At 47.4% G+C, this 24,365-nt stretch overlaps 2 protein-coding genes across 2 annotated transcripts in view; both read left to right on the top strand.

The window, feature by feature from the left end:
* The first annotated feature begins 4,049 nt into the window (after positions 1–4,049).
* MXI1 (MAX interactor 1, dimerization protein) overlaps positions 4,050–24,365 on the top strand; it is a 101,359-nt gene continuing 81,043 nt past the window's right edge. Inside the window, exon 1 of the mRNA XM_003409124.4 lies at positions 4,050–4,507. Within this exon, the coding sequence (XP_003409172.2) occupies positions 4,237–4,507 (271 nt within the window). The 5' untranslated portion in view covers positions 4,050–4,236. The remainder of the gene's footprint in view (positions 4,508–24,365) is intronic.
* On the top strand, positions 5,021–24,171 carry LOC135227953 (uncharacterized). Its single transcript, XM_064269885.1, has 5 exons — positions 5,021–5,331; positions 5,544–5,714; positions 6,177–6,399; positions 6,484–13,403; positions 15,068–24,171. The coding sequence occupies exons 1-4, from the start codon at positions 5,021–5,023 to the stop codon at positions 7,282–7,284; spliced, it is 1,506 nt and encodes a 501-aa protein (XP_064125955.1). The 3' UTR covers positions 7,285–13,403; positions 15,068–24,171.

Raw genomic sequence — 24,365 nt, 5'->3', positions numbered from 1 at the left:
TGTTTACCAAGCATGAGTACAAAGACCACAGAGCAAAGAGCAGGGAGGAACCTGACCTGCTGTGCTGGCAAGCTCCAAGAAAAAGCTAGAGGTTGGGGAGGTGGGCTTAAGCTGGTGAAGGAGGAAGAACAGGGCTAAAGAGCCCAGGAAAACCAAAATGGTCCATGTCAGAGGGAAGAGCATTCCATCTGAATGCAGGTGGAAGTGGCAACTCTCCTAACACCTTCTCAGTAATTAACAAGCCTCTGTGTATGTAAAGACATAATTACAGGCAAAACAACTCCTTTGATGTAAGAGAGCGTAGAATGGGGGGAATGAAGGGGCAAATAAAAGAGAGAACAATCTTGCTTTAATATGCAAAGTCAACGGAAAAATATTACCAAACAAGCGAATAAACCAAACAGAGAAAGATAAGGTTGGGAAAGCAAGACTTAGGCTGAGAGGACACCTAAGATAATTTTGGCCCTTCCAGAGGCATGGTGGAAACCCTGGGGGCGTAGTGGTTAAGTGCTACGGCTGCTAACCAAGAGGCCAGCAGTTTGAATCCACCAGGTGCTCCTTGGAAACTCTATGGGGCAGTTCTACTCTGTCCTATAGGGTCGCTATGAGTCAGAATCGACTCATCAGCACTGGGTTTGATTTTTCGGTTAGAGGCATGGTGCTGGTTTCATCAATGCTTTTCTTTCAAAGAGCTAAAATGTCCTTATCAGGGTGGCTGCCTTCTCATCCCTTACCTGTTTTCTGCTACCTCTGCAGAAATTCTCAGCAAGTTCCCAAAGATGCCTGTTTCCTTCTGGAGTCAAAGCCCCCCAGAGAAACTGAGGTGCAAAGGGTTTGAATGGCTCCCCCTGGGAAGCAAAGCTAATCAGGAATGGAGCTGAGCTTGTAACCCAGCATCCTGGATGCCTGTCCCATGATATAACCCCTGCAACACCACGCTCTCTGTTGGGGCCAACTTTATTAGAGAAATTTGTTAATTGGGGGAAGGAGGAGGAGGAGGAGAAAGCAATGCGATGCTAATATGATTTAACACTTGATGGGCTCTGAAAAAAATAAGGAAGGGGCTTCAGGCTTTATCTTGGCACATTCATCATTCCACATACGTGTTACCAAAATGAATATATGCAACTAAACTATATGAGGGACTTGAGGGCACAATAGCACAGACTTTGTGAAACAAAAAGGCGTTTCTCCCGCCTCCACTGTGTCTCTTGTGGTGCCATTGTCTGATGTTAAGAACTCACATAATAACAAAAAACAATGACCCTACGATGGGGGGAAAACTTGATTTGGCACCAGTTTAAAAAAAAAAAAAAAGTGATGTTTTCCATGGGAATGATGGTGGGGCTGAGGCTGACTGTGGGAATAGTGCAAATCAGCACTTTTTTGTAGATTTTCTTCAAGCCATTGTTTATCTTGGCATTGGTTAGATCTGTGGCCCAGCCTGAAGATTCCCACTGGGCTTTCTGAGGCTTACAGACCTATGAGAGATAGAAAAGGGATAAATAAATAATTACAAAACAAGCTATCCCCACCCTGGCACTAGTGTGGAGGTGTGCCTGAATCAGTGGGTGTGTATATGTATACACGTGAGTTTGCGGTACTGTATATGTACACATTTGGCCCACGCCTCCTGCAGAGAATTAAAGAGAGACCAAGTTTTTTCCTGGGGCTTAGCTGGTTCATTGTTTCACTGTCATCTTTCATTTGGGGCAAGGAAGGCCAGGCCTATTTCACACCTTTCTAGTTTTTGCAAAACGGTTTTGGATAAAGTTTGTTTGAAACTGTGCATACACAAGGGCTTCCTAAGTCCTTAAAAAAACATTTATTAAAAACAAAAAACAAACTCGTCGCTGTCAGGTCGATTCCGAAGAGTAGAACTGCCCCACAGGGTTTCCAAGGAGTGGGTGGTGGATTAGAACTGCTGACCTTTTGGTTAGCAGCCTGAGCTCTTAAAATTTATAGATCTCTAAAAATTAATAACTCAGGTTGTGGTTCTAATAGAAACAAACAAACAAAGTAAGTAATTCTTTTGATATTGGAAGCCGAGCTTTTATCTCACAGCTCTTAGGAGCTTCTATTCTAGCCAAAGGTTGCAGAGATCAATCATGTAAAATGTTTCACAGTATGGAAAATGAGCAGAGAATATATGTTGTTATGTTGTTGCTTTGTGCCGTCCAGTTGATTTTCCACTCAAAGTGGCCCCATGTGACAGAGTAGAACTGGCCTATAGGGTTTCCTAGGCTGTAATCTTTACAGAAACAGATTGCCAGGTCTTTCTCCCTCCCCTGGGTGAGTAGTATGATTATATTATGGTCCCAAATATGAATTAATTGGCTTTAAAATGCCAGTTACTGATTCCTGTCATCTCAGCGGCAGGTTATTATATTTTAAAAGTGCACAAAGATTTTCTTGAGGTTCTGGGAGGGGGTGTGTATGTGTATACACGCTCTGTAAGTTTATACAGTGTTTTACAAAGAAATGTACTTTCTCTCCTTATTTCTAAAACTTCCCATTTCCAGTAAGAGTCTTTATGACAAATGCATATGAAGCCCAGAGTTTCGAACTGGTTCCACTCTGAACCCCTGCTGAGAATTTGCATTTCTAACAAATGCCCAGGGGATACTAATACTGCTGGTTAGGGACCAGTTCTGAGAGCCACTAGTAGAGCAGTTGTTCTCAAAATTTATTATACATAAGAACCACCTGAGGATCTTGTCGAACAGTAGATTCTGATTCAGTATATCTGGAGTGAAATGTAAATTCTCAGCAGGGTTTGAACCACTTCTGAGCAGGGTGGCTGCCTTGAACAACTCCAAGGGGCAGCATTCCCTGTGTCTTCCGTGTAAATGGTTCTGCTGGAAGACATCTCCAAATGCCTTGTAAGGAAGCAATATTTAGATGGACTTGTACGGATGTTTCCCAGTGAAGTGCAGAGCATCTCGCTTTCCGCATCTTGTAATCATCTTTGATGCAAGTTATATCAGAATAGGGGACCCAGGATCTTGGCTGGGTCTGGACTGGAAGGAAGGATCTTACCATGGGCCAGGCAGTATGGTAAGTGCAGATATGATTTAATTGCACAAGAATCTTATCAAAGGTCTCACAAATGCGGAAACTTAGGCTAAGAGAGGTTAAGGGACTTGCCCAAGCTCACAGAGTCTGTGTGCCGCAGAGCTAGGACTAGAATCCATCTTTATGGCTTGCCAGAGCAGCCCCTAACTATTCCCCTGACTCCAATGATGCCCCCCAGGGCTGGAAGCATCCATGGTTTCGTAGACCCTGACTGGGTGACAGCAACAGCAGTGAAAACAACAATGTCAACTGGGGGAGGGGTCTTCAGAGCCACAAGGTGGAGTTCAGATGCGGGGGGGGGGGGAGGCGTCCCTGGGCTGCCACTTCTGCCTGTCAAATAAAAGGGAGCCAGGTGTGGAGGCCTCCGGCTGCGTGCGAGCTTTGCACAGCTGGACCAAGGCCGGGAAGGGGAGTGTGGAGAGAGATGCTTACATCTCCTCCCTTTCCTGGAAAATTCCTTTGCATTTGAAGAGATAAAGAAAGGGTGAGTAAATCTGTAACCGGACTTGGGCCGCCTGGGGATTTCATGGACTGTGTGACAGTGCACGGACATCCTGGTGTGTGTGCGTGTGTGTGTGAAATGTATATCGTGGAGGAAGGTTACGTGTAATGGTTTCATTCTTCCCATTTGAATTGGGCTTTATTGGGGACCTTCTATGTGCCAGGCATTGTGCTGGACTCTTTACAAGGTGTTATTTTTATGTGAAGAGTAAAAAAAAAAATTCTTAGTAGTTTGTTTTTATCCAGGTATATTCAAAGGCATCGAATATTTTTTTCCATTCCGATTAAAACTTGTTGTGTTAAATTTTGGGGCGAGGCGGCGGGGGTGGGGTGCGGAGGCCTGCAGGAGGCGGTCTCTGCCTCGCCTGTCTCCACCTTTTATTTTGACCGGTCCGCTGGCGGCAGGCTCGCACTAGGACCCAGGCGCCAGAGCGCCTCTGTCTGTCCTGTAGGTTCATTCAATCTCCCATACACACACACCCACAGAGAGCCCAACACACTCACACACACACAACTGCACGCAGCGAGGCTCGGGAAGTCAGGCCGGCTTCTCGCCCAGGCGCCTCCTCCGCTGCAGCCGGCCGGTCTCCCGGGGGCTTGACGCTCGAGCGGGCTGCTCAGCCGGGCAAGGGGAAGAGCTTGGCGGACCCCCGTCCCTCCATGGGCAAACGCGGGCGGCCGCGCAAGGAGGCGCGCTGCGAGGGCGCGGGGCCGGTCCCCGCCGCGCCCCCGGCCGTGTCCCCGGCCCCGGCCGCGCCCCAGCCCCCGGCCCAGTCCGAGGAGCCCGCCGGGGCCAAGCCCAGGTGCCCCTTCTCGGACATCTTCAACACCAGCGAGAACTCGATGGAGAAGCTCAACACTTTTCTGCAGAACGTGCAGATTCTCCTCGAGGCCGCCAGTTACCTGGAGCAGATCGAGAAAGAAAACAAAAGTAAGTTTGGGGGCCCCGGCTCCTCTCCGCGCCCGGCTCTTTCTTCCTCGCCCACTTGTGCGACCCCTGTCCCTTGCTCAGCCCACACCCCCTCCCCCCAACACACACACATCCAGCAGCCCTCGGCAGTAAAGCCGATGACACCGGAGAAAGGACACGCACGCACAAAGCTGCTAAAGATGTAACAAAGACGAGCGGGGGGAGAGGGGGTCTGTCGGTGCGTCCGTCTGTCAGTCTCCCGGGGACTGGGAGGACCGCCCGGCCCAGGAGCCAGCGAGTGTTGTTGTTTGCTGACAACTGAGCGGAGAGCTCATCTCTTCGAGGTCGCCTTTCTTCCTTTTTTTTTCGGAGGCTTCTCGGGCAGACAAGTGTTGTTTTTCTGTCGCTCGTTCCTGGGTGGGGTGGGGATTCAGAAGCCGAAAGTTGGAAACCGTGGGCAGAGCTCAGCAGTGGCAGAAAGAAAACACATACACACAATATAACAATAACAACCACCAACACCAGCACACAGCCATGCGCGGCGTGGGCTCAGGCTGGCTCGGGCTCCGTCTCTCGCTCCGGTCTACTTCGCTTTTTCCTCCCCTCGCGGAGCAGGGCTGGGCTCAGGCCATCGCGCCCACGGACACAGTCCCTCAATGCCTCAGTTGCCCTGGGGTGCTACCGCCCCCCCCCCCGCCCCGCCAAAAGAAGGTTCAGGCCGGCGAGGCCAGGCAGCGCCAACAGCTCAACTGGGACCCTCTGTCCTGTGCCTGGGAAACTGGAGAGGGGGACGAGGCTAGAAGGAAACTTTGGGATCTCGCAGGAAACAATAGTTGGCTAAAAAGGTGTGGGCTGTTGTGTGCGGTTTCATTATTTTCCGGGAGACTGCTCCCGAGTGAACGCGCAGGGCGAGGAAGGCAAACGCCTTCCTGGTCGATTTCTACCGCCACCCCCCCGCCCCATTCAAGTGGAGAGCGACGCTTTGGTGGGGGTGCTGGGAGCCCCACCCCGGCCTGGCCTCCTTTTTGTGTGTGTTTTTCTTTTTTGCTCCTGCCAGCCGGGTCCCCCAGCCCTCCCCTGGCAGTCTGCTCAGCGCCCTAACGGGGGCACGCGTGTACGGCGTCTCCAGCACGGTCCTCACAATAATAGCTGCGAGGAGGGGGAAGGAGTCGAAGCAGACAGACCAACAGATAGGAGAGACCTGGGCTGTGTTACTCTGTTCTAACAAGTAGGAAGCTCAAGGAGACCAGAGAGAAAAAAGATCCGATTGCAACGTGTCAGATCATGAACCCCCTCAACACACAACAACAGCAAAAACCCGCAAACACACAAAAACACCTTAGCTGACCGACACCCGGGCCTCCAGGATTAAAGTAACCGTTGTGTTGGCAGGCAATTGTGGAGACGCTGGAAGGCAAAAACAAGGATTTGTGCTAGGCTGTCGGCGGTGTGTTCTTTCTCTTCTCGCTTGTTTTCCCCGAGTGCCTGGTTTGCGAGCGGGGCGCGTCGCAGGCTGTGTAGCCGAATGGCTGTGCGATTATTCATGGCGGGGGTTGGGGGGGTGCATTAGTCCGGAGGGTAGTTTCTGAAAAGCTGGCGGGGAGCTGGGTGAGGACGTGGTTTTGTTTGGTGTGTTTGCTTTTGTTGGCTGGGGGAGGGGCGCGCTTTAGCTACCCCCTGTTCTCCCGAGTCTGTCCCGCGGCGCCGGCTCTTGCGGGGGGTGCACCGAACAGGGCACCTTGGCAGTGTGTGGCGAGCCTGGTCTGTCCCCCCTCCTCGCGAGGTGTATTAAGGGAGCGGCCCGCGCTTCCTCCGCGTCCCTCAGACAATCGCAGATCTCCCCCGCCCCCCCCCCGGCCGCCGCCACCTCCTTGTTTACCCCGTGCCGGGGCTCCGGCGTGGCCACCAGTCACGTAAGCAGAGGGCCGGGTGCGCGGGGCAGGGCTGCCCCCGCGCGGGGCGGGCCCGTGGCAGCGGAGCTGGGCTCCTGAGGCCAGGAAAGCCGCGGCGGCGTCCTCGTGGACCCTCTCCCGAGGCGTCCGCGCTGCAAGCCCGCCTGCCCCCCAGAGGGGCTCCGGCGCCCCAGCGCCCCAGCCAAAGTCAACTTCGTGTGCGTAATCAGCCCTCAGACCCCCTCCTGCAGCCGGCTCCCCGCGGGAGTATTTTTAGCTCTCTCGCCTCTTTTCGCAGCCGCTGTTTGGCTCTGCATGACGAGATGCCAACGGCCCCCAGATTTCCCCGAGCGCGTAGGGCGCTGCGCTTTGCCCGACTCGGCTGGGCGACCCGGCTCCAGGCCCTCGCCACCTCTCCAACAGCTCACGCAGACGGGGGGGCTCTCCAGCAAACTCCTTGCTACCGTCGCGGTGCCTTCCATTACCCCCCCCATCCCCTGCAAACAGGAGCAACCCACCGATTTCTTCTCCCCACTTGCTGCCTCCCTCCCGGGTCTGGGTCTCCAGGATGGGAAACGCGGGCCCTACATCTGTCTGTCTGATTGGGGGCGCTTTTCGCGCTGGCGGCACTCGCCGTTGTTTTCTGCTCCTTGCACACAATGCCCGCGCGTCACGGCGGCCCGCGTGTGCACAGCAATAACGCGAGTCAGGGAGCGGGTCGTGCGTGTGCCGGGCTCGGGCACTGCGGGTCGCTCCGCGCGCGCGGGGCTTGTTTTGCTCCAGAGCCCCGCTTTTCGAAACGCTTACATCATTCAGTGGCTGGGGGAGGGAGAGGGATCTGGGCGTTCCGATAGGATTCCAGCATTGCTGAGGTTCCTGGTTTGGGAAAGGAAGCAGGGACTGTAGATATTTAACTGTCATTATCAGAGACGGCGCCTCAGGTTTTGGTTGCCGTGCAAGTTTTTTAGGTCACTACTGCAAAGGGCATTGCTGTCCGGCTCAGGTGCACAACCTCTCCGCCTTCATTTCAGCCAGTTCCCCTGTAATCACTTGATCTCAGTTTCTCCGCCTCCTCCTCCTCCCCCTCCCAGCTAGAGACACATGGTTTCCACATGGAGACAAACTTCTTTCCTCTGACTGGACTTGACCCAGCTGCGTCGTTCAGCCAATCGGCAGCTTCAGCCTCCTGTGACGTCACGCGTCGCTGAGGCCGAATGCTCGGGGGTGGGGCCAGCAGGCGAGCGAGGAAAGCTCTGGGAGCTGTAGTGCAGCCAGCTGGTCCCGGTCTCTTCTTCTTTTTTTTTTTTTTTGAATAATTTTTATTGTGCTTGAAGTGAAAGTTTACGAATCAAGTCAGTCTGTCACATACATATAAGCTTATATACACCTTACTACATACTCTCATTTACTCTGCCCCTAATAATGAGTCAGCCCGCTCCCTTCTCCGGTCTCTTCTTAAAGGGACGCTTTTCTCCAAGACGGGTGACGGTCCTCGAGTCTCCATTTCGGGCTCTGTGAGATCTTCCGGAGATGCACCGATAGACCCTAGTCACGGGTTCACACGTTCCGTTTTTACCGTTGTTTGCAAAGTACTTACTTGGCAGGAGCTTGCCTTATTTTCCATTGTATCCAGAACTGCTTTTCATTGCCTCGTTGAGGTTTCCGTACTAGGAGTGCTTACCAAGTTTGGCCACAACGCTGAATTATTTCCGGTAAACAGGGTGAGTTTTCTTGGGGGAGGGGGCTCAAATTAAGTCACCCAGTATTGACTGCCTGCTGTGTGCGAGGCGAGGGATTTCCGTAGGAAAAGAAGGAACGTTTCCAGCTTGGGAGATTCTGCAGGTACAGTCCCCCGAAGTCTCAACAGATGTGAATCTAAGAATCTCAAATTGAAGGCCTCCAGAAATATTAATCACGGAGACTGTGATCTTGTTGTCACAAATTGAGAAATTATGTGTAAATACCCATCATCACCTGTACCCATTTGGAGTTCAATGGTGAGGGTGGCACTTTAGGACTGACTCATAATTAGAAAAAGCTTTAGTCCCTGTTTTGGAAAAAGTTCAAGCTGAAAGAGAAAAAGAAAGATTCACAAAGGAATGCTGACATGCATAAAAGCATGTTGGCAGGCCAGTGGAAGCTATAATAGGAGGCCAGGTCTGGAGGAGAGAAATGGCCTTCCCAGTGTTTGGGGAGAGTGGCTGTGGAGACAACATACGGTAGAGGCGTTAGATGAGAGTAAATAGCCCAGGGTTGCTCTACAGAGTGGATTACCTGGGTTTGAAGGTGGGGTGTTTTGCTAGAAGTGTGGACTGGCCAAGAGGCAGTCTCTTTCTCCTAGAGAAGGAAGCCTGATGCATGGTGTCATTTGGCCCCACCCTGCCTCCCTGACTTATTCTCCTTTGCCCGCGGTGAAACCTCTGCTCCTGTCCAGCGAGTCCATGGGCAAGCAGACCTCATGGTCACACCTCTGTGCTTGACTTGGACTCTTCAGTCAGCCTGGAATGCTCTCATCTGCTACTTGCTTGGGGTTATCTGCATCCTACTCATCCTTCAAGACCTAGGTCAATTCTCACCTCCTCCAGGAAGCTTCCCCGGGCTATTTCAGTCCACTGGGACTACTCCTTAAGTCTGAGTAGTTGAAAGAATGAAAGCTTTGGAGTCACACAGAGCAGGGCCCAAATTCCCACTCCACTGTTTACTGGCTGTGTGACCTTGGGCACAAGTTATCTAACTCCTAGGTTTCATTTCTTTCTTTTTTTTTTGGAAAAAAAAAAAAATAGCATCAGCCTCACATCATTGCTGAAAAACCAAATGAAGCACTGCATTTAAACATTTAAAGAACCTAGAATATAGTAGTCAGTGACCAAGAAATACTAATTTCTCTGGACTTTGATAACCGGAACCATGCAATTCTCTACTTGCTCCCTATGCGTTAGCTTTATCCTCACAGAGAGATTATAAGCACCTTAAGAGGGAGGATCAGCTACGGTATTTTAGTATATGTCACCACTGCATTTAAAAAACCAAACCAAACCAAACCTGTTGCCTTCGAGTCGATTCTGACTCATAGCGATCCTATAGGACAGAGTAGAACTGCCCCATAGGGTTTCCAAGGAGCAGCTGGTGCATTTGAACTGCCAACCTTTGGGTTAGCAGCCAAAGGCCTAACCACAGTGCCACTAGTGCAAATAGTAGACATTTAATATTAATTGCTTGTTTGGTTGGATTTATCATTTACTGGCTATGGTATGGCAATCAGGTTTAGAGGCCAGGGGATTCATGACAGACTTTCTGCAGACTTGGAGAGGAGTTGGAAATATCGATCTCCTTCAAAGGGTCTGGGGTTCAATGGTGTCACCAGAGAGGTACAGACTGCACTGGGTGACACTGTCAGAGGGGTGACACCAAAATGACTGTCTGTAAAATTTTTGTGCAGTGTTTCGGCAGAAATTTATTATTTTTTATAAAAAAATCCTTGTAGTTAGCTATAACAACAGAAACATTTTTTGTAAGCCCAGCTTACATGTATTGATATACCTCTAAGGCTAAAAATCTGTTGTTGTCAAGTTGATTGCAACTCATAGCGACCCTATAGGAGAGAGTAGAACTGCCCCATACAGTTTCCAAAGAGCTGCTGCTGGATTCAAACTGCCCACCTTTTGGTTAGCAAGCAAGCTCGTGCCACTAGCACTACCTTACAAGGTTAAAACTCTATGCTAAATTACTTTTTGAACCTTGTAATGCATTCTGATCAAAGCTGTCATTATTACCCAATTACAACAACACTTCGAATCACATGGTTTTGTCTGCACATGCTACAAGTAGGTGCTGTTGCTGTTGCTTTCTAGTTGCCAGTTTTTTATGGAAACCCTGGTGGCATAGTGTTTAAGAGCTATGGCTGCTAACCAAAAGGTCGACAGTTCAAATGCACCAGGGGCTCCCTGGTAAACCATATGGGGCAGCTCTACTCTGTCCTATAGGGTTACTAGGAGTCGGAATCGACTCGATATAGGTTTTTTATAGTTGCTGATTTTGTCACAGTCTCTGGTGTAGCTACAATATTGTGGTAATTAGCATTTGTGAGCCTATATCAATAATTAATTTGAGAATGAAGTAGTAATTAAAGGAAAAAAAGAAAAATCAAAGGCTTCCGTTCAGTTACTAATAATCTTATAATTAATAATGTTGTAATTCAGTGTAGGAGAATTTCACAGAACAATTTTGTTGTTTGTATTCATATAATCTAAGAAATATTACATTTAAACAATTTACAACTGTATTTATCACATTGTTCTATGATTAAATTTGATAATACACGTTACTAAAGATTCTGTTGGTCTAGTATGGGAGGAGGTCCATGGGCAGTGGGGAGTGACACCATGAGTTACCACACTGGGTGACACTAACCCTAGTGATGCCACTGCTGGGGGTCTCCTCATAATCAACATAGACTGCCCTTGGACTGTAAGACCATGGTCTGCAGGGAGATGGTGGGTCAGGCCTGGAGAGTTAAAGCTGCATACTGTCACTGGCTGCGACCCTGAGAAAGAATAATGTTACTGGCTTATAAGGTAGGGAATAGGGCCGCTTATGCTAAAATTGAGGGCAGCGATGGCAGCTAATGAGGAGGCCTGGTAGTGCAATGGTTAAACACTCAGCTGCTAACCAAAAGGTTGGCGGTTCAAACCCACCCGGTGGCTCCACAGTAGAAAGACTGGTGATCTGCTTCCATAAAGATTACAGCCAAGAAAACCCTATGGGGCAGTTCTACTCTGTCACACAGGGTTGGTATAAGTCAAAATTGACTCAATGGCACCCAACAGTGGTCATGTAGGTCACATTTACACATGGCAGGCTTCTTATCAATTCATTCATTCATTCCACAAGTATTCATTGAGTATCTACCATGTGCAATTGCTTTTTTGGTGAAAACTTGGGAATGGGGTGGGGTATTTGTTTTTGTTGGGGTTGTATGAAGAGCATTCTTAAATCTGGCTCTTATTTCCTCTGCATCCTGAGGTATGCTTCCCAGATTTAATTTGCTTTTTTTTTTTTCTTCCAGTTTTAAATATGTCTGCCCACTAGTAAATACCAAATACAGACTTTTGAGGATATAATTGTGGCATTCAGAGTCCCAAAGCTCCTAGGGACAAGGTGTCCTATGGAGGGGACTCAGGGAAAGGGGGCAGGGCTTGGAGGAGTTAAAGAAACTGAACTGAGCTATTCCTGGTTTGGGCAGGAAAAAGGAGGCTCCACCAGCCACCCGGGCGAAACAACAGCTGCTCACCTACCTTCCCTCTCTGACCCAAACGGTGTCCCATTGACACACCTAGAAACGTGGCTTTTCATCTGGAGTTGGCTTGGCAAAAGTCTGGAGGTGAAACTGAGGGAAACGGAGAGGGTGCCGAATGCAACAGCAGCAACTAATTGCATGCTCTCAATACTGGCTACCATTTAAAAAAAATACGGGGTTAAACATGCATTATCTAAGCCAGTCTGCACAACAACCCTATGACTTGGACAATTTTGTTACTCCTGTTTTACAGAAGAGGTAACAGAAGAGCAAGAATATTGGGTAACTTGCCAATGTCACATGGTTAGTAAGCAGCAGATCTGAGTTTTGAACCTAGACCTCTGATTCCAGAGCCTGCGGTCTTAACCACATACATGTGTGCTCATTTTACAGCCAAGGAACGAAGTCCAGAAAGGTGAAATGACTTGCTCAAGGTCACCCAGCAACCTGAAGCAGAGGTGGTATTTAAGTGCCCTGTTGATTGTCTAAAGTGGCGTCTTCTTGCGCATACCCTCCTTAGAAAAGGTTAAGAAGTGAGGCTGGAGACAAAATAGCCAACCAGAGAGGGTTTTTTTTGTTTTGTTTTTTCAGAGTTGTTCAACTCTCCTGGCCCTAGCTCAAGTCTAGGGCTCCTAGGAAACTCCCACCCCCACCCCCTGCTGCCTTTCCCAGTCTGTCCTCTGGGCATATTAGAGGACTTGGGGCTGTTGCTATGGTACTAAGGCCAACAGCAGGTTCATCAAAAGCGAGTCTTTTGCCTTTAAAAAAAAAAAAAAAAAAAAACAGCCTGGCCCAGCAGAAAGGAATTGGCCACAAAGATCTGCATCAGTCATTGTGGCTTGTTCTGTTTTAGATCCCCCTGCCTCCCCATCCCCCCTACTCCGCCCTACCACCACCACTTTCTATAAATACAGTTGGATAAATATTGATTTAAACTGGGTTTCTGGAGGAGAAGCACATGCTTGCCCTGGCCTGGTCTTCACTTAGATACCACCAGTAAGTCAGGCCTGACACACCTAACCCAGACAGCTCTGGTTTCCAAATGACCCGTTTTGGGGAGGTGAGTTGTGGTTTTGTGGCTTTTGAATTAAGAAAAAAGAAAATGAAGTAAAAAAGTAACAACCCAACAAGAAGTGGGAATCTTCTTGCAGAATGAAGAAAGCAGTCCTCAGCAGGCAGAAGTGGGGGAGGTTTATAGTAGCCTGGCCTCTGAACCATTCTCTTCCCTTTTCCCTTCTTTCTCTCCATTTTGGCTTTTTTTTAAGGAGACAGGTAATTCAACAGTGTCAGGGCCAGAAGGAGCCCCAGAGGTCACACACAGCAGCCATCATCCTTGCTACACAGATGGGGAAGCTGAGGCCTAGAGAGGGACAGTGGCCTGTCCAAGATGACACAGCAGAGGGCCTTCTAGACTTTGTTCTCTGCTGCTTGATGTGAGAATGGGTCCCAGGCAGAGCCCCATACTTGGCTTTTGTTTTACAGGTCACTTGGTTATAAAGTGAGCAATTCTCAAACCCGGTTTACTGAATCCCAGGGTGTGTCCAGCTATTGCAAAGGTCATTGCAACATTCTCAATAGTCTTTCAAAATGAAGCTAATTTGAATTTTCCATATTTAGAAAAATATTTTCTTTTTACATTTGGGGGAAAGAAAGCACCAGAAGGCTGTGACAGGGATGGGATGGCTGCCCAAGCCTTAACTGAGGAGGAGGAATTCAAGTCTTCCCAGAGGTAGCCTCTTTCTGGGGGTGGAGGGTGGAGCTCTGGGCTCACACGGGAGAGAGGCTTCAACTCCCCAGGGACAGACACCTGCTCTCTGGCACTTCTGCTAAACTTAAGGGAAGCAATTGTCTTTGATATCATTGTCCCTGAGTAGCCCAGCCAGAAGTGTTAAAGCTGTCCACAGTTGACATGATCTCTCTGGCCAAAAATAATGGGCATTTGCCATGACCATCCTGAGCTGGGGGCTGCGTTGGGCCCCTTGCTTGTGAAGCATTTTGAAAGTTCAGGTGACTCTCACTTTCAGCAATAGGTCTCCAGGAAATATACGTAAACAGAATTACTTTTTAAAATTTAACCTAGAGGAACTTTCTTGAAAGGACCCTTTGGCAAATGCTTTTGTAAAATGTGGAATTATGTTGCGTGCCAATAATTCTCTCTAAATTTGTTCTATGAGTTTGTTCATTTATTCATTAAACTGATATTTAAGGAGCACGTACTTGCTGTATGGCAGGCCCTGTGCTAGGCTCTGGAGGTAGATATAGTTCCTGCTCTCATGGAGTGTGTACTGTATTCCAGTGCTGCTGCTGTTGTAGGCCACTGAGTTGATTTCGACTCATAGCAACTCTACGGGACAGAGCAGAAGTGCCCCATAGGGTTTCGTAGGCTGTAATCTTTATGGAAGCAGATCACCAGGTCTTTTCTCTCGTGGAGTGACTGGTGGGATTGAACTGCAGACCTTTCATTTAGCAGCTGAGTGCTACTGCTAGGTTTTAGAAAGTCAGTTGTCTTAAAGTGAATCCCAACCATGCGGGACAGCTTCTGACTTGGGCTTTGTGTCTTTGGTTCTAGCCATCCTTACAGACTGAACAAAAACTTATCCTGAGCTTTCCAAAGAGGTAGTTCCTCCCCCACAAACCTCCATGTTTAAAATTCTTTGTGTTTTTGTATTTGTCCTTGTAATGTCTATGGGTCTGACTCTTTTTTTTTTTTTAATGGCCAGAGTTTAGGAAACCAAATACCACGTAAGCAGCCTTGTAAACAGATGCATTCCACTCTCAGTTCTTTGGAGATAGGGGCCTTCTGCACTTGGAGGATTGTCTACACCAGTGTTCCCACTAAGCTCACTCTCCATAAAACATGCCCTTGCCCACATTCCTCTAATATCTAGCTCCAGTATTTGCTAAAAAGTCCAAACCAGTTGCCATCAAGTCAGTTCCGACTCATGACGACCCAGTGTGTGTTAGAGTAGAACTGTGCTCCATAAAGTTTTCAATGGCTAATTTTTCAGAAGTAGAATACCAAGCCTTTCTTCCAAGATGTCTCTGGGTGGACTTGAACCTCTAACCTTATGGTTAGCAGCTAAGCACTTTAACTAGCCAGGGCTTCCTCTAGTGTCCACTAAGGATATTCAAATGTAGCAAAACTGAACACTGCCCTGAGGGAGAAGGGGATTGGAAATTCAAGCTAAAGCCAATAATAGGGGATCTGGACTACCTCCTATTTGAGAGAGTTTATTATGTATTTTTATTGTCATTAGAAAGGATACTTGAATAAAGATGACTTGGGACTAGGCAGGCTATAGTGTTAAAATGGATGGCATGCCGAGGGATGTTCTGACTCCAGCCATGGGTGGCAGGTGGGACCTGTTGTTGACTTTGTTTTTTCTTCTACAGGTGCCCAGAACTACCTTTGGGGTCACTGTGTCATCCCCTTTTACCTCCACCACAGCCTGACCATCCCAGCCATATTTCTTGACTCCCAGGATTCCGAGTGCCTTGCATACAGCTTTCTTTCATTCATCCCGCCAGCTGAAAAGTTTAGCTCAATGCAACAAATAATTTTTAAAATCTGTAGGAGCCAAGGACTGGGCTTGGTGCTTCCAAAGTGAAATATGCATGTGCTCCAGTTTCAGTTCTATGTTCTACTTCAAATAATAGGCAAATAGAGACCAATGAGCAATCCTTGTCTGTCTTCTGGAGTCTGGTAACTTGTCCCCAGGAAGGCAGCTGACAAGTGCAACGTGCTCTCTGTTTCCCCAAAACAAGCCTGTTGCCATCAAGTTGATTCTGACTAATAGTGACACCATAGGACAGAGTAGAACTGCCCCATAGGGTTTCCAAGGAGCATCTGGTGGATTCGAACTGCTAACCTTTAGGTTAGCAGCCAGATATCTTAACCACTATGCCACCAGGGTTTCCCTGTTTATTAAGCATTTACTATGGGCCAGCATTGGAAACCCTGGTGGCGTAGTGGTTAAGTACTACGGCTGCTAACCAAGAGGTCAGCAGTTCAAATCCGCCAGATGCTCCTTGGAAACTCTATGGGGCAGACTCTGTCCTATGGGGTCACTGAGTCGGAATCAACTCGACGGCAGTGGGTTTGGCTCTTAGTTTTCTGGATGGGCCAGCACAGTGCTAAGTGCTTTACATAGCTTTGCTCATTAAATCCTCACAGTCTTCCAACAGGAAGTCCCTGAATCCCTGAGTAGTGCAACTGGTTAATGCGCTCCACTGGTAACCAAAGCGCTGGAGTCCCGGTCTACCCAGAAGTGTCTCAGAAGAAAGGCCTAGCAATCTGCTTCCAAAAAATGAGCCATTGAAAACCCTGTGGAACACACTTCTACTCTGACACACGTGCACACTGGATCCCTATGAGTCAGGATGGATTCAAGAGCAACTGGCCTTAAAACTATTCTCATTTCATAGATGAGAAAAGTGGAATATCAGCAAGGCTGACTAACTTTTCCAAGGCTGCATGCTAACAACTGTGGAGCTGAGACTCACCGGGAGATCCTAGGGCTCTGGGAGAAGCTTCAGGGAACAAGAAGTTAGCAAGAGGCAAGAAAGAGAATCTGGAATGTTTAAAGTCCAGGCCAAGGGTCCTCACTTTCTTCCCACTCATCCTGAGGCAGAAAGGGAGGTGACCAAAACCTTCCTGGGCTCTTTGAGTATTGACACTGAAGCCAACTTAGGCCCCTTTCTCTGGAGGGCAGTGGTCTGGAGTGTTGATGCTTGTGCCTGTGGTACCACCCAGCCCAGCACCTTCAAGGGAACTCACCCAACCAGTATGGCTCTTCCCACCAGGGTATCAAGGTGTGAATCCACGCCCTGTCAGGCTGTACTAGGCTTCCTGAAGGCGCCCAAGCTTGTCGGGCAACTGGGCTGGCCCATGCTGGAAGCCAAGGGCTTGTGCCAGAGGAGCCAGAGAAGAGAGGCAAGCATAAGCCACAGAGATGAGCTTTAGACCCTGGCTGCCACTGTGACAGTGTGGGCCAGCTGGTCCTGGTAGAAGGCATGGGTCCAACCTCTTTCTCTTCCTGATTGAGATCTAGGAAACAAGAGTGATCTTAAATATAACTGAGTTCATGTCACTCCCTTGTTTGATGCCCTCCCATAGTTTCTTTCCTGTCTCCTTAGAATGAAATCTAAACTCCTTGCCATGGCCTTCACCCTTGCTGCTTAGAGTGTGGTCTCTGGATGAGCATCTTTGGCATTCTTTGAGAGCTAGGCAGAAATGCAGACTTCCAGGACCCACCCAGTCCTCCTGAATCAGATTCTGCATTTTATCACAATTCCCAGGTGTTGTATGTGCCCATTAAAGTTTGAGAAGCTGGCCTAGACAACTTTGGGACCTTTCCTAGTCACCCCTTTTACCTAAAGCTACTCCCCCCTTTGTTATTTATTCTTTATCCTACTTATCACAGTTTGTAATTATTTTACTCATTTATTCTCAGTCTGTTGGCCTAGAATAAGGAACCCTGGTGACACAGTGGCTAAGTGCCTGGCTGCCAACTGACAGGTCAGCGGTTCGAACCCACTCACTATTCCATGGGAGAAAGATGTGGCTGTCTGCTTCCATAAAGATTACAGCCTTGGAAACCCTGTGGGGCAGTTCTACTCTGTCCTATAGGGTCGCCATGAGTTGGAATAGACTTGACGGCAATGGGTTACATATTTATCTATTTATTTATTTTTTGGACTAGAATATAAGCACCTCGAATATAGGGACTGTAAGTAGTTTTGTTCATTATTCTATATTCACTAGCTAGCATAGGGTCTAAAGCACATAATAGATACTTAGGAATATTTGTTGAATGAACTGAGTTCTCTGCCTTTAACCTTCTAGCCTAGTGTTTTTCAACCAGGGAGCTATAGGTGGGACAGTTCTTCCTTATGTGGGTTATTCCCGAATGCTGCAGGATTTTGACATCCTTGCTTTCCACTTAATAAATGCTAGTTGAGCCCTCCTAGTCATTGTGACACTCAAAAAGACTCTCCTACAAATTTTGTTTTGCCTTGTCGTATTGAACATACCATGATGTATGCTGTGGGCTTAGAGTCAGAAAATCCAGGTTTGAGTCCGTTAACTACCTGTGTGACCTTGGGCAAATTACTTAACCTTTCTGGGCCTCATCTGTAAAACGGGAGTCTCAGAGGTGTGCTGAGGGTTAAATGAACTGACTGTTCTCGAAGCACTGTACATATAGTTCACTATCATTAAACAACAGCTAGGCAAATGGAGATATATTATTCTGGGATCACTGGAGAATCCCAGAATCAGAATGCTGAAGCTGAAAGAGATAGTGAGATCATCAGAGTCCTCAGACAGGCAAGAGCCTGGCTGTGTTTTTGTTTTCTTTTGTTTTTTTTTTTTGAATAAATGCTGGACCTGAGGCTAAGGCAGCAAGGGCTGGATGTGTGATTTAGTGTCCAGGGCCTGGCTGGGTCTAAGAGTGACCTCCACAAGTCCTGTTGCCTGGAGGGGGGTGGTAATGCCAAGGGTGGCAGGGCAACTTGAGGCCAGCTCCTGGCAAGGAAGAGAGAGGGTTACCCAAGGCTGCAGCAAGAACGTGGAGCATCCTCTTAGCAGAAGGGGAAAGCCTCAGATAGTTTTTTTTTTTTTTTTCCCTTAAAGGTTTGAAAATCAAAACCATATAACTTTGAAAGGACTATTGCAATACCAAAACCTGATAGATGCAACAAAAAAAGAAAGCTGTAGTTTATTCTCGCTTTTGAATAGCAATGCAAAAAATTCTGAACAATATATTAACTCATGAAATCGAGCAGTGCATCAAACGAGTAACATACCACGATGACCAGGTTGTATGCCAAAGATGGCGGAAAGTCAAGGAATCTATCCGTTTAAATGATTACAACCACAGATTAAAGCATCAAATGATGAAATGTCATTTGGAAAAAAGCATTCAGGAGGCACTCTTAATGAAGGAAAACTGCTTAGATACAACAAAGATTATTTACCTATGGTGGTCTTTTAATGGAAAATGTTGTGGTGAAGTTGGTCCTAGGGCTCATGGTCATCGTTGGCAAAGGAGTTGATTCTGAGAACAGCCTTTCCTTAGAAAAAATGAACCCTGAACAGAAAACAAAAGCAGGCATCGGATCCCTTTGGAATGTAACTTGATCTGTAAGGATGGGGCCCCACAGGTTAAAAGATCAGAAAACTTGCTCCACTTTAATATTTTTGTTTTTAATGAATCATCCAGAAAAAGAATTATAGAGTCTGAAGGCCTGAGCTCTAACCCTTGCTTTACCATTTAGACAGATAGCTGTGTGGCCTTGGGCAAGTTAACATACTTCTCTGAGCTTCAGTTTTCTCATCTGAAAAATGGGAAGTGGGGTGAGGGATCAGCTTCATGATATAAATGTCCGTGAAACAAACCATGTCATGTTATCTGGAGGAGCATTTATTTGGGATGGCCCTAACAAAATGCAAATAGCTTATCACATGCCCCCTAATATCCCCCCCAGTAGGGTGCTCTAGAATAAGCAAGCCACTTAGCCATACGTAATAATTGAGTCCTGCAATGCAGATTTCTTCATAGATCCAAGTTCATGCAAAAAAGAAGAAAAAGGACACCTGAGAGATTAACACATCCATTACAATCACTGAAATATGCTACCATAATAAGGATCATTTAATAAAACGTAAGAAGCCCTTTTCTAAAGGGGAAGAGAGAGGCCAGGATAGAAGTCAAGTGCAGCTATTTGAGCCTCTGCCAGGGGCCTGATCTCACCAGAAAACTGAAGTTAAACAACAACAAAGTTCAAGATTCATCGATCTCAGATTCATATTGCCTCCCCTGTTCTAACCCCCCCATCCTACCCCCTGTCCCCCATGTCCTTTACTTTCCCTTTCTCCTTTCTCCCCGGCTCGGGCACCTGGGTTGCTTGGTGTGTTTCCGTATGGTTGAGCTGTCAGCCGGCAGCCCTGGCGACCGGAGCCCTGGGAGGCGGCAGCTACCTCTCGGGTTTAGCATTACGTCATCCCTTCTAGACCCAAATTTATCTCGGGTGCACCCGCAGCTCTGAGCCGCCGCTGGCTTGAGAGCTTACGCATGAAGTTGGACAAGGCTGACTCACCGAACGGAGGGAAAGCTTTGCTGCTGCTCTTTACGTTTCTGGGCTCTGGGGGGAGAGGTGGAGAGGAGGTTGCGGTTGCAATTTGGGGGTGGGGGATGGAAGATGTATAACTGTTCTGGTTCTCATTTAGGAACTCGGAGCTCGCCTTCCCCAGACTCCAACCTTGTTTATTTAAAACCCCTCATGCTCAAAAACAATTGCAGAAAACAGTGCCCTGCACAGTTAGCACTTTGCAGCTTCATCGAAGTTCGCCTAGCACCAGGTGGCATCAACACAGTGACGGTGGACTTGTAATTTAACCTCATGGTCCCTTCCTGTCTCCTACCTGCAGAAAAGGTATAACACAGACTGGCCTCCATTGCTCATGAATCTGCAATAAGTCACTTGGAAATTTGCATTTAGTAAACTGAGCCAAGAAGGGACCCCTAGAGTTGAGACCTTTGCCAGCTTCCTCCAGAAGGCAGATTGTCCCCAACTGCACTGTGCTTGTTAGAGGCTTGTTGGGGGACTTCTGGGAGATTTTTTTTCCATCTTCAATTGAGACTTTTGTTAGTAGACTTTGGAAGGCTTGCTTTTCCTCAGTTTTCCCGTCTGCAGTTGTAACGCAGACTGAATTCATCTGAGCAGAAGGAAGGCCATGGCTTCTTCCAGGTTGGGACTGATGCTGAGGGATGGTTTATGGGTGGCATTACTCTCTAGAGGATAGATCCTTAAGCTTTGTGCTGTAGCCTGTGTCCAAGTAGCGACTCTGGGAGGCTCAAGTAGGGAAAAGGAGGTGGCTGCTAGAAAAGGTTGGCGATTTTTGTGCATAACCCAGCCCTTAGCACCTCTCCTCTTCTTCACACATACCCAGGTGGCCTTTGGGTGACTCTCACCCTACTTTTTTTCCCTTCCTCTCACTCTTTGCCATGGCTCTAGTAATTCACAACGAGGTCAACTGTGAAAAGCCAGACACACACTCCAAGTGCCCCAAGCATTTTTTTTTTTTTTTCTTTTTACTGTTGCCATCTGTCCATTCTGATTTATGGCGACCCCATGTGTGTCAGAATGGAACTGTTCCCTATAGGCTTTCAATGGCTGATTTTTTGGAAGTAAGTTACCAGGACTTTCTTTCCAGGCACCTCTGGGTAGACTCAAATTTATAATGTTTCAGTTAGTAGCCAAGCACTTAACTGTCTGTACCACCAGGGACTCAGCCCTAAGCATCTAGTTTTCTCTTAATAACCTGCTAGTGCTCTGTGACCTATGGATTTAAACGCGTCTTGAATCCACGTATATTTTTAGTTTGGATTACTTTTCTTGCTTGTACATCATATGGGTTTGTCTCCCATAGGTAAAGTAGACTTTCTTTTATTTGTCATAAAACTGCTCCTTTTAAGTTCCTGGGGTAGCCCTGGTGACACAGTGGGTAAAAGGCTCAGCTGCTAACCGAAAGGTCAGTGGCTCGAACCCACCAGATGCTCTAAGGGAGAAAGATGTGGCAGTCTGCTTCTATAAAGATTTGCAGCCTTGGAAACCTCATGGGGCAGTTCTACTGTGTCCTACACGGTTGCTATGAGTCAAAATTGACTTGGTGGCAGTGGGTTTGGTTTTTTGTTTGGGGTAGCCCTTGGCAATTTGGGATCTAAAGCTTAAAGAGGTCCTGCAACTGGTGAAAACCTTCATCCTACAAATTTCTACCTTCAACTAAGAAATATTCTGAGTGGGTAGATATTTTCTGTTAGATAACTTTGTCTCTTCCCTATATAACATGTCCCTTGTTGAGGGTGGAAAGTGCTTGTTACACCTAACGGGGAAGCCTAGATCTGACCTAACCTAGCCAACAGCTGAAAAAGCACAGCCTCAGTTTCAAAGCCTGTACAAAAAAATTAATTCTCCTGTGGTTTGCAAACACCTCTCATTTTGGGTCTCCCTGCATTTGATGGAATATCTCTTTGGTTCTTAAATGTCGTGCCAAGTACAATATTTAAAAGGGCTGGCAGGATTTTGCAACTTGTGACCACATTAGAGATCATGTTCGCTCTGGAAATAAAAAGAGAAGTACGCGAGGAGAGGATGTTAAAATGCAGCATGAAGTTCATGACATTTTTGAGAGGTAATATTTCTATCCTAAGATGGTATTTTCTGCAGTAGCCATTGGAATGACCACAGGGAAGGGGACATTCTCCCCTCATCAGGAGCTTCCTGCTATTTTGGATGTCTACAAGCAGGTTAAAATAATCAGGGTGGGGAAAAGTTATGGATATGTTTACACAATTCCCAGCTTTCTCCTAGAACATTCAGTAGTTATGACCCTCTTGCCCTTTCCTCTCCCTAGATCAGTGGTTCTCAACCAGAGGTGATTTGTCCCTCAGGAGACATTTGACAATATCTGGAGACATTGGAGACATATCTGGTTGTCACGCCTGGCGGGGGGCGGGGGGCGGGTAGAGTGCTACTGGCATCTGTCGGGTAGAGACCAGGGATGCTGCTAAACATCCTACAACGCACAGGTCAGCCTCCTACAGTAAAAAATGATCTGGCCCAAATTGTCAATAATGTCAAGGTTAAGAAATGCTGATCTAGGACTTGTTATACTGAGGGCATGAAAAGAGAGTGGTGGTGAGAGCAGCTTGGGGCAGTTTTTTAATGTGGGCCCCACTCTTTTCAGCCACGGCTTTCAGTTATCCTTCCATGGAGGAGAGCATGAGCAGAAACAATCATCAATGTGTTGTTGTCGGTTGCCATTAAGACAGCTCCAACTCATGGTCACCTCATGTATCACAAAATGAAATGTTACACAGTTCTTTATCATCTCCATGATCATTGAGTCCATTTTTGAGGCTATTGTGTCAGTCCCTCTCACTGAGGGTTTACCTCGTTTTCGCTGACTCTCTGCCAAACATGATGTCCTTTTCTAGCGATTGGTTTTTCCTAATGACATGTCCAAAGTAAATGAGGTAGTCTCGCCATCCATGCTTCTAAGGTGCATTCTGGTTGTATTCCTTCTGAGATTGATTTGTTTGTTCTTCTGGCAACACATGGTATATTTGATATTCTTCACCAACACCATAGTTCAAATGCATCAGTTCTTCTCTCTTTTTTCCTTGTCCAGCTTTCTCATAAAAAAAGCTTCTGCTTATTTAGAGTGCCTAGTGTGTACTGAATACTGGAATTATTTCATTTAATCTTCACAATAAACCCTACTGACTATATGCTTCTTGAGACCAGGACCTGTGTCTGTTTCTTTCATTACTGTATACCTTATGTCTAGTACAGTGTCTGGCACATGGCAGGCCCTCAATGTCTTCGATAAATGGAGTAATTATATACATTTTATACATGAGGAAAATGAGGCTTAAGAATTGACACAGCACATGGTGAATATAATTAATGTCACAGAACCATACATATGAAGAGTGTTCAAATGGAACATGTTTTGTTACATATATACTAACCACAAGAAAAAAAGAAAAAACTACACAGCTAGCATAAATAGCAGAGTCAGGATGTGAACTGAGTTCTTTGTAACTCCAGCATTCACTCACTTACCCACTGAATTATGTCCTTCACTTACAGCACCAGAGAGATTTTCTGGCCTCTAAAAATACTTTTTTTTTTAAATACTAGTGAGGTGCTGAGGGAACGGAAAGAAGTTTTAAACAATAAATTAAAAAAACTACCTATTAAAAAAAAATTAATATATATATATATTTTTTATGTGGAAGGAAACCCAGGATGGTGCAAATGGTTAATGCTCTGGGCTGCTAACTGAAAGGTTGGAGGTTTGAGTCTGTCTAGAGGCACCTTGAAAGGAAGGCCTGGCAATCTACTTCTGAAAATTCAGCCATTGAAAACCCTGTGGAGCACAGTTCTGAGACACGTGGAATAGCCATGAGTCGGGATCAACTCAATGGAAACTTTTTTTTTGTTGTTAATGTGGAAATTGATATGGATGAAGGGCATCAGGGAAGCGCTCACACTAGATAAATCATTCCTTGTTTTTGAACAGTGATTTTGGCTTTTCAAAGTGTTTCTGTGTGTGCTGTCCGTACAGGGGTTATTGTCTCCATTTTGCAGGTGAGGAGACTGAGGCACAGAAGTTACAAGAGAAAGTAAAGGTAGAGGACTGCAACATGACACTTCAGATAAGGAATGCGCCAGCTCCTGGCCACCCTGAGGGGTGGGGGGGCGGTCCGCTGAGAAAAGGGATTCCTCGGGAGTGAACTCACAGCTCCCTCAAACCCTCCTCTCCCAGAAGAAAAGCCTGGCAGGCAGCTTCTTTAGTCTTTCCACCCTGGAAAGAGCGAAGTAAGCCGAGCGGGACTACATTTCCCAGCGGGCATTGAGGAATCCCTGCAGGACGCAGGCGTACTGAGGCGGCATGCGTACTACGATTCCCAACGTGCAGTGGGCGGGGGCGGGACTACATTTCCCAGGGGGCTGAGGAAGGGGCGGGAGGGGGCGGGACGACGCGCTGCCCCCACCCCTCCCCCGTGCTCATGCTGAGAGGTAAACAAACCGCGCGCGGGCTGCCGGCGACGCGGCGGCTAAGCTAGGGCAGTGAAGGCGGCGGGCGGGGGGCGGCGGAGTGCGCGCCGAGCCGCGGCCG

Source organism: Loxodonta africana, chromosome 16 (genome assembly GCF_030014295.1).
Source record: "Loxodonta africana isolate mLoxAfr1 chromosome 16, mLoxAfr1.hap2, whole genome shotgun sequence".
In the NCBI taxonomy this organism is placed as follows: domain Eukaryota; kingdom Metazoa; phylum Chordata; class Mammalia; order Proboscidea; family Elephantidae; genus Loxodonta; species Loxodonta africana.
The sequence above is the reverse complement of the archived record's forward strand: the minus strand, read 5'-3'. Positions and strand labels throughout refer to the sequence as shown.